This window comes from Triticum urartu, chromosome 2 (genome assembly GCF_003073215.2).
Source record: "Triticum urartu cultivar G1812 chromosome 2, Tu2.1, whole genome shotgun sequence".
Classification (NCBI taxonomy): domain Eukaryota; kingdom Viridiplantae; phylum Streptophyta; class Magnoliopsida; order Poales; family Poaceae; genus Triticum; species Triticum urartu.
In genome coordinates, this window is record NC_053023.1 from 737,567,783 (window position 1) to 737,577,503 (window position 9,721).

The 9,721-nt window shown below is 47.6% G+C and overlaps 2 protein-coding genes across 2 annotated transcripts; one reads left to right on the forward strand and one right to left on the reverse strand.

Annotated features, from left to right (window-relative positions):
- The first annotated feature begins 1,949 nt into the window (after positions 1-1,949).
- LOC125540332 (mevalonate kinase-like) lies at positions 1,950-4,833 on the forward strand. The gene is made up of 5 exons (XM_048703940.1): positions 1,950-2,387; positions 2,478-2,733; positions 2,818-3,077; positions 3,449-3,862; positions 4,416-4,833. Exons 1-5 carry the CDS (start codon positions 2,258-2,260, stop codon positions 4,523-4,525), a joined length of 1,170 nt encoding a protein of 389 aa, XP_048559897.1. The 5' UTR covers positions 1,950-2,257; the 3' UTR covers positions 4,526-4,833.
- A 727-nt stretch (positions 4,834-5,560) lies between these two features.
- Positions 5,561-8,463, reverse strand: LOC125540333 (tetraspanin-19-like). Its single transcript, XM_048703941.1, has 6 exons — positions 8,072-8,463; positions 7,014-7,113; positions 6,650-6,730; positions 6,454-6,558; positions 5,983-6,174; positions 5,561-5,881 (listed from the first exon to the last, which is right to left on the reverse strand). The coding sequence occupies exons 1-6, from the start codon at positions 8,224-8,226 to the stop codon at positions 5,867-5,869; spliced, it is 648 nt and encodes a 215-aa protein (XP_048559898.1). The 5' UTR covers positions 8,227-8,463; the 3' UTR covers positions 5,561-5,866.
- Positions 8,464-9,721: the final 1,258 nt, after the last annotated feature.

Consider the following 9,721-nt stretch of genomic DNA (forward strand, 5'->3'; position numbering starts at 1 on the left):
GAACGCTGATTAAGCAACCAAAAGAAAACATGAAAAAAAAGACATTAGCATACATGCATAAGTTGAAAAACAACTCAAAAACAAAAGAAAAAAGTGAATAAAAATACATCTCCTTGATTGCCACCCGCATCTCCTCCTATTATAACCATTTTTGCCCTGCGGCAGGAAATACAACAAAAAAACATAGTTAGAAGATGTGGACAACCAACTACTACAATGATGCAGCCAACTGGGCAGTAAACCTTGTGCAAACTGGACATCAAATAAGCCAACTAACTTTTTTCTGCCTAATTATTACTTGCCAACTGTGACAAGTAATACCTAGACAGAAAAAAGTTAAGTAAAGGCAACAAGCTCAGTGAGATAACTTATTCTGAAAAAAGCGTCCCTAGTTGAACATGAAGGGAGACACATGAAAACAACCACATCCACAACAAAAGACTTGCACATTGAGAAAAATTAAAATGGAAAATTGGCAAGCATTGGTACTAATTTGCACAAATCAAGGGGTCCTAGTTGCACAAAGCAGGAGAATAACACATAAACCACCACAGCCACCACAATGCTGGTGGATTTGGTAGATTATATTGGAAAACTGGCAAACATTGGTGCTAAAATTGTACAAACAAGAGTCCCTAGTTGCACACAGCAGAGGGGGAAACAGCCAACTAGTAAAAGTGTATAACATATGCAATTAAGTAAAACCAACTAAGTAGAGCAACTGGCACAAGTGTATAACATATGAATAGCCAACTTAGTAAAAGTGATGCAGCCAACCGAGCAGGCAACTTGTGCAACTGAACACAGTATAGACAACCACCTAGTACAAAAACAGTGAGCCAACTGACCAAAACAACTGCTGCAACTGCAGAGCATATGGACAGCCAAGTACTATATGGACGCAGCCAACTGAGGAGAATTTTGTGCAACTAACCACTTAAATCTCTGAACACCAACTACGAAATCAGCCAATGCATTGCACACAACATTGCGCACATCTAATACAAACTTACAGAATAACTAAGAATCATGAACAGATCTCAAATCTCTGCAAAATTGAATGGAACATGAAGTAAACAGCCAAATCGCCCTAAAATCGCGCAAACGGGGACTACACGTTGACCCTGTCCAGCCACCCCCATGCCGTGAACTACGCCTCCAACGATTCCCCCGCGAGGAGAACCACCCGCAAGCCGTCGCCAAACTGAGCACTCCGCCGCGACGCCCCGTTCGGTGGAGAGGATGGCGAGGAGGAAGATGAAGACGGAATGGGGAGAGAACTCGCTGTGGCGAGGGATTTCAGGCCACCTTGTAGATCCCGACCACCGTTGGGCGCGTGCTGCGAGATGGGAGAACGGAACTCAACGTGACCTCGCATTCCCCTCGCCCTAAAATCGCCCTAAAATCGCAGGAAATCGAAGATAAGCGGGGGTAGTTCGCGCCGTTCCCGAACCCTAGAGAGCATTCCCCTCGCATTTCGGCACCATCCGCGCTCTGCGAGATAGAGAAAGGGAGGAGAAGCATGTAGAAGTGGAGGGAGAGCATACCTCCGGCGGCGAGGAGCACCAGCGATTCCCCGGCGAGGAGAACCACCCGCAAGCCGCCGTCAAATCTGAGCACTCCGCCCGCCACGCCCCATTCGGTGGAGAGGATGGCGAGGAGGAAGACGATGAAGGAATGGGGAGAGAGAGCACACTGCGGCGAGGGATTTCAGGCGCAGATTTCGAAAACCGCCGCCCACGACCCCACTACTCTCTCCTCTATCACTTACAGGTGGGCCTCCCACGTCCGGATGCGGACAAAACCGCCCATGACCGCGGTGCGCGACCAGGTGGTACCTGGCGGATCTGGGAGCGATCGCTCGCGCGATCGAACGGCCACGGGCCGGCCGCCCGTTTCGGTCAGTTAGTGGCCGGCCGCTTTTTAGATTTCAGGATCCTAATTCTAGTCCAAAGTTCCCGTCGCTGCGTTCAGGCAGCCGCCGGCGACCAGTGAATGCTTCCGCATCCCGTCGCGCAAAAGGTAGCTGAGACGAGTGTCCAGCCGCCAGCGAGCCTACCCTACCCGAGCTCACCCACATCGGCAGCCGCCACCGCCGCCGCCGCGTTGCTGCGCGCAGAGGAGGAGCGTCATGATTTGATCCTCTGAATCTTTCCCCACGCCGGGCGATACTTCCTATGCGCCACCGCCGCCCGCGGATCACACAGCAGCGGCAGTAGCGCGAGGGAGGCAGTCAGAGGCCGAAAGATTTGGATCGATGGAGATCCGCGCCCGCGCGCCCGGCAAGATCATCCTCGCCGGCGAGCACGCCGTCGTCCACGGCTCCTCCGCCGTCGCCGCCGCCATCGACCTCTACACGCAGTCCTCCCTCCACCTGCCCCCGCCAGGTCTCCTCCCCGGCCCAACAAACGCCATCCGACTCTCGATTCTTTCCTGATCGGCACTGACGCTCTGGCCTTTCGCTGTTTCTTTCGCAGGGGATGGCGGCGCCGGCGGGGAGGTGGAGGTCGACCTGACGGACTCGGGCCTCGCCTTCTCCTGGCCATGCTCGCGCCTCCTCGAGGCGCTGGGGGAGACCTGCCGCAAGGCGGAGCTGCAGGCCCCGAGGCCCTGCTCCCCGGAGGAGCTGGCCTCCATTGCCAGGCTCGTGGAGCTGCACGAGATACCCGAGGCCAAGATCTGGCTCTCCGCAGGCCTCTCCGCGTTCCTCTACCTCTACACTTCCATCCTGGGGTCAGTCGGCAGCTTTCTTTCCCCCAAGCAAATCTTCTGATGCTGAAACTAGTAAAATTGATGCAGCTATTTTCTTTTGTGCAGGTGTAGGCCTGGGAAGGTCGTGGTGAGCTCGGGTCTGCCGATGGGCGCGGGGCTTGGTTCGTCGGCCGCGTTCTCCGTGTCGTTGTCAGGCGCGCTGCTGACGGCGGCAGGAGTGGTTTGCGCTGAGGGCGCCGTCGACGGAACAGAGTGGCGGTTGTTGGGGAAGGATCATCTTGAGCTGGTTAACACGTGGGCGTTCCAGGGGGAAAAGATTATTCATGGCAAGCCTTCTGGCATTGACAACGCTGTCAGCACTTTTGGTATGTTGTTCCTCTTGATTGGTTAGAATCTTTCAATTCGCGCCAAAATCCGTTGCGACTTAGATTTTTTTCCTCTAGTGGAGATATCAGTATTGAGGTTATATGTGCTTGTTTCATGAACCTATTCCTCAACGGCGCTGCCGTTGTACGTTAAAAGTTTAAATCAGCAACTGCCTGTTATTGCCAACTAGTGTCCCATCTTGTACTTTTAACTTGAATATGAGTATTCTGTATATATAGGAGTTCAGTCATGAAAATCTCACCCGAGTCATTTCGTACTAGAAACATCTTGTATTTTTAACTTAAAATAGGAGTATCTTATAACTTTACATGCCATTGGGATTTAAATTCATCTGTTACGTGACTATTAGGGAGCATGATCAAATTCAAGAAGGGAGAATTGACAAACCTCAAATCTGGCAATCCAGTCAAAATGCTCATTACTGATACAAGGGTTGGTAGGAACACCAAGGCTCTGGTTGCTGGTGTGTCTGAAAGAGCATCTAGGCATCCCGATGCTATGGCTTCCGTCTTCCATGCAGTGAACACCATTAGTGAAGAGCTTTCCAGCATTGTCGAGTTAGCTGCCACTGATGAGATAGCCATGACCTCAAAGGAAGAAAAGCTAGCAGAACTCATGGAGATGAACCAAGGTTTGCTCCAGTGCATGGGAGTCAGCCATTCCTCTATAGAAACCGTGCTGCGCTCGACATTGAAGTATAACTTGGTCTCGAAGCTCACCGGAGCTGGTGGTGGAGGCTGTGTTTTGACGTTGATACCAACTCGTATCCTTTTATATCTTATTACTTGTGTAGCTTTTATATCGCTTAAATACCTCAGATCCAGCATATCTTTTCCTTTCAGTTGATTTCTTCATGACATTTTAACTGAATGTTTCCAGAAATCGAAGTGTGCACAAATGCAGTCTTTGGCATTCTGTTAGTGAAGAATGTTAACATTAAAATGATTTGCCAGTAAAAGCTAGATCCTCGTCACTTAACATTTTTACATATGAAGATTTCTGAATTGTTATTTAGTAATTCTGTCAAACTTATTAATGTAGCAAGGAGGAACTTGAAATTGCTTAATGTTTACTGATGGTTTGTACTTGTAAAGATCCTTTAATTTCTCTGTGGTACAACTGTACCCACTTAATGAATAGGTCTGTTAGATGCATGCAAACCAAGAGTTTCACAGTTCTTGTATGCTGATTTAATCTGGATATGCTTAATATATGTTTGGTACTCTTTTTAGTTTCAACAAACATTTTGATATATAATCCGTTTGTCTATATCTACCGACTTAGCAGCGATGCGTCCTTGACATCATAAATTTCAGTATTGTCCAAGTTAGTTTTGGAGAAGGTCACCACGGAGCTAGAATCGCATGGTTTCCGCTGCTTCAAAGTCGAGGTCGGTGGACAAGGTCTTCAGATTCACCAAGGATAAGATAATGCTCGCTCCTCTTTCAATGGAGATGTTGTACACTATTTTTAGGTTTGCTTGACCTTCTGAGACGAAAGTATTCTTTCTATTCTGTGCCTAGCAGACCACTCACTGTATCAATCAATAAGCGAGTTTGTCAGTCGCATGATTGTTGTTGTATCAGATCAATAAACCCTGTTCCATAGTCGGGCGTGGTTGGAAGGAATATTTGAGGTGCCATGTTGCATCTGATCTGATGTATCATTGTTATCAAAGTTGAGTTCATTGGGTTGGGTCATTTTTCTTGTAATAAATAAACTCTCTGCCTGCTCTTTTGTGTGTGTAAACATTTGCAGTTTTGGTGTCATTGAGTGCTCACCGTTTGTAATTACAGTGAGCTCTGATTGGAAGTGTTGGGTTGTGCTCAGGTTTTGTAAATGTCTGTAGATAACATTTACAATTCGCATGGAAAAAGTTTTGTAATTTCATAGTAGTACTTAGCGTGTGTATGTAGTACAGTACTATTTATTTATGTCTTGGTTCGTTCTAGTGCTGATGAATAATATTATGTAGCTTCAGTTATAGTCCCTTCATTCACAAACATAAGATGTTTTGGATATTTCAATATACACTACATAGACTGAAATGAGTGAAGGGGTTACATCACCATTTCTCAGCTCTCTTTTTCCTCTACCGCCAGTTAAAAATATTTTGCCTTAATCTGTTTTTCTCATGACGTAACTAAAAATTACTTGCAAGGTAAGAAAACGTATCTGCAGATTGTTATTGTCTGAGTGACATTTTTCCGTAATATACTACTCCCGCTGTAAACAAATATAAGACGTCTTGACAGTTTAACCAAAACATCTTACATTTGTTTACAGAGGGAGTGGACAGTACGTTACTGATACCGATCGACCAAGCAACTACCGTGTATGTACCTTACAGTACACTAGGTACAATTAAGTGTTCAACTAAACTTTGAAATTTAGCATGAAAAAAGTCCCATCCCACGTTCTGTAAACATTAACAGAAACATAAAATGCATGGCGTTCAGACTATCAGGGTGATTTCCTTTTTGTATTGGGTAAGACATTGCATCAATCCATCATCTATTTGTGAAACATTTTACAACATTCATCCCATACATCAGGAGGCTGTAAGATTAGTCACATGCTACTCAAATACTTGCGCATGTCGAAAGGCAATAAAAGTAGCCATTCGGGTACCACACCGTCGTTGTATCAATCCTCACTACTACTTCAGAGAAGAAGTATCATCATGTCCTCAGGTTGGCCGTAACCCTCAGGGGTCAGGACAGCGAAACCTTCCGGAGGGTTTTCGACATGTAAGGTCAGAAGAATCTTATTGTTCGTTGGCCTGAAAGGAAACAGTTGCAAGGCTTCAGTCACGGTGTACAGACTGACGGTGCACCAACGTAAAGAGGGAAGAGATGCTTGTTTAATAGATAAACAGCTCACCTTGTCTAAGATCCGCACATGCCATGAATCAATCCTGCGAGGTGAGTTAGGTTCGCCATAGCTTGGACCATGCTGGGGCTTGTTCCTTAGGAGAGGCAGCCTTGCGGGCACTGCATCATCGTCACTGTCGTATTCGATTTCATTTTCGGGGCCAAGGGCCCTAAGTACCATTGCAAGAATGATTGATAGCGCCTGCGAATAATAAAATGTTATTATTAGTGTTGTTGTTACTAAGTTTGTTATGATTATCTCTGAAAAGTACAGTGGTAGACTGGCTGTGAGCCAAACCAGTAGTGGAAGGTACAAATAAAACTATGGTACTATTTAGAAGTCTAATTTGGTTATTTGGCAAAGCAGTCAGCATTTCCTTTTCCCCCTACATGTTGCCACCATACTTGTTATATCTACACAGCTGTTTGGTTACAAGCATAAGAAGCAAGAGGTGGAAGACTTGAGCAGAGAATCGCTCACCTGAGCAGCGACCACCGAGAGGGCTACCCATTCACATATGTCAAAATTTGATCTCACGAAATGCTTGAATTCATCAAACTTCCCGGATGGGTCATCTGGGAAATCCTGCAGGTTTGGGGATTATCAAACCATCACAAATCAAATGGCTGATATATTAGAAATAGCAAGTATATGTAGCAGCTGAAGTGCTCCTTACCTCCTCCCAGTAGCTATTCAGAAATACATCGGCGGCGATTGCAGCTTCCAGTATCACAAGCAAGAATACAAAGATCATGTGCTACATACATGTCAGGTTAAGGCAAAATAGTTCATAGCACCAGGTCACAGTATTATTAGGAGCCAACAGTCCCATTTCGAGACTTACCTGCTAGCAATTTCCTTCTTTTTTTTGAAATATCATTAATATCTTAAATGGAGATATCATTTTTTTTGCGAATAAATGGAGATACCATTGATGGGAAAAAAACAGAAAGGTTTGGCCTCTATGCGACGATGCAAAAGGCTTTGAGGAATTTTGATAAACCAGTAGCAAGTGCCACATAAGCCGCTTTCAAGGATACACAAGACAGGCAGGGGCTGTTTGCAGTTTCGGCGGCGATATGGCCCGAGCAGGTCAGCAAGCACATGATGATCCCCAGGCTGAGAAGAGTGTAGATAAACCTGCACAACAAGCGATGCGATTTATTTTCAATCAAAACAGCCATTGCATACTAGTATATATTTCACATAGGCAAGCAAGACACCTGAAAATTCCTTGAATACTGGTTGGCATGGATTCCTAATAAATTTGTCAGGCCCAACATAAAAAACATGGTAGAATAAGCCATTCGGTGGGCGTCGAGGCGTCGACGTCTTAACAGCAAAGCAAAGGGGAAGATGCCGATCACTAGAGGCGTGCCTAAGTTGGGGAAAGCGATTGTTGAGCACAAATCGCTGTTGTTTCTTTATCCTCCATGAGTGCTCTTGCACAGCCCACCAATCAACCGCACAGATATATACATATACATCCATCCTTTTCGTTTGGGCCATCCATCCGCTGCATCACGTCGTGACGACACATCGCAGCCGCCACCTAAATCTGTAGGGGCGGCGCAATTCCACCGCAACCACCGAATGGCACTTGCATCCGTCCCTCCGCTGCTTTTTGTTTTCGTCACTGCACACACATTTGCTGCAATAGTGGCTGCTGAGTGTCCCGCCCGTCAGCAGCCGGGGAAAAAGGGGGGCGCTTTTGGGCTTGGCTCGGTTCCTACGCCACTTCCCGATCCCTCTCGCTCTCCCTCTCTCGTTCGTTCGAGCAGGGAACTGATCCTGATCCCTCTGTTGGTCGTTGCTGCCTCCGGTGAAGCAGTGTGCAGGACACGCGCATTTCACCGGGAATTCGGTCGGAGGTGGGTGCGGGGGGTATCTGTCTGTCTGAGCGACGGATTCCGCCGCGAAATCGGTCGGAGGAATCGGGAGCGGCAGCAGAAATGGGGGGAATAAAACGGCAAATCCGGCAGTAAGTAACTAGTAGGCGAAAGCAGAGATTGCGACGCTTGGGCGAGAGCAACGCTGTGCGAGATCTGCGTGTTGAGTTCAGGGAGGGAGGAGGAGGAGCGAGGGGAGGGGATGGTACCAGGGGGCGGGGAGGTGGTCGGCGGCCTGCTGGGACCAGGCGCGGAGCACCCAGAGCGCGTAGAGGATGACGGCCATCCCGGCGAGCCCCACGAGGGAGTTGGCCGCCTTGAGCGCCGTCTGCACGCAGCTACGCACCGCCGCGTGCCCCGCCATGCCGTCCGGTCCCCTCCGCCGACCACCAGCTCTCCGTCCGGCAGGCGGCTCGCCAAGCTCGGGTTTTTTCTTCTTGAGCGGGAGCGGTCGCAGGTTGGGTGGGGGGAGGAATGGGGAGCGGGGCGGGGCTGCCGCGGGAGACCGCAGCTGGAGTTTGACGGTGGCGTGGGGGGAACGGGTGGGGAAGAGAAAGAAAAGACTTGTGAAGACCGGAGCGGCGGGGAGAGGGGAGGGAGTGGGGGGTGGGGGTGGGGTTGAGGTTGAGCGGCGGGGCGGGGCGGGGCGTGGCGGGCGGAGGCAGATGGACGTGACGGCTCGCCGGGAAACGAGAAATGGATATGCGATTTGGAAATTTCAGACAGCGATGGTTACTGCCGAGTCTAATAATGTTGACCGTAGATGTGGAGCTGTTTGTTTGTACTTGTACGTACTCCATATATCCGTATTTACTCACGTATATCTCCGTATTTATTTTACATGGCTTCGCGGCCGTCTCTTGTATTCGTTCAACGGCAATGGCTTCATTTTTTGTGAGCCACCTTGGAGGTCCGTAAAGCTGCATATCAGCGATGGAGCCGCGTCGAACTCGAGTGAGGAGGTGACCCGTCATTCTTTTCTTCTGTGGCTGCTGTGGTGGTGCCGGAGGCAGGTGACAGGCGTTGCTGTCAAGCTCAGAGATGTTTTGCTATCTTTTCAGTTTTGCCATGTTGGTTATTACATGACTTGTATTTTATTCTTTACTAGCAAGATGCCCATGCGTTGCACAGAAAATCAAGATGCATCCGTATGAGTAGTTTATGTTGTGGGAGAAAAGGATGAACAAGAGAAGATCTTATTTGTAAATGTGGAGAGGGGTGTGGGCATCTTTTTGCAAAATTGTCATAGTTTCCTTCCTATCCGTTAGATATAAATCGGACGGCCTATATTACAGGATGACAGTCACATCATCGTCACCAACTCTGTTTTTTATAAGAGTATATGTAGATATAGATGATATGAATGAGACACGTATTACCATGCAAAAAAAATGTCCCTTGACGGAAAAGAACCCCCCCCCCCCCTCTTCCATGACTGTATAAGGTCATGGTTTGTGTTTGCGGCTTTTCAACATCCATTTGTATCAAGACTTACGCATAACTTTTCAGAAAAAAAAAAGAGAGACTTACGCGTAACACGTTTGTATCCATCGAGCATGGCTGAAATTTAGGGTGGTTGGCTCTTTTTTTAGATGTCTGAAACCAAAGGTAGTGCTGGTGGGTGTGTGGTGGAAAATCCTTGCATTTATTCGTGTGTTCGTAAATGTGCAGTTGATATCTCCACACTTAATTCATGTATGCCCCGTGATCACCGATTTTATTATCCGAAAAATCCGCTCTTTTAAGCCCGATATGAAGATTCTTGTCCAGGATCATTGGGCATTTCAACTGCCCTATCATCTTGATTAATGCATATAAGTCATTGCATTCTCGCAGTTATGTATACTTAACCACTTCAC

Bases quoted from the DNA above. Each gene is read 5' to 3' on its own strand.
- LOC125540333 (XM_048703941.1), bottom strand. From the start codon at position 8,226: ATGGCGGGGCACGCGGCGGTGCGTAGCTGCGTGCAGACGGCGCTCAAG. The intron at 6,559-6,649 runs GTAAGGAGCACT...CCAAACCTGCAG, and splicing joins TGAATAGCTACTGGGAGGAG to GATTTCCCAGATGACCCATC. The intron at 6,175-6,453 runs GTGAGCGATTCT...TATTATTCGCAG, and splicing joins TCTCGGTGGTCGCTGCTCAG to GCGCTATCAATCATTCTTGC.
- LOC125540332 (XM_048703940.1), top strand. From the start codon at position 2,258: ATGGAGATCCGCGCCCGCGCGCCCGGCAAGATCATCCTCGCCGGCGAG. The intron at 2,734-2,817 runs GTCAGTCGGCAG...TCTTTTGTGCAG, and splicing joins CTCTACACTTCCATCCTGGG to GTGTAGGCCTGGGAAGGTCG. The intron at 3,863-4,415 runs GTATCCTTTTAT...CATAAATTTCAG, and splicing joins TTTGACGTTGATACCAACTC to TATTGTCCAAGTTAGTTTTG.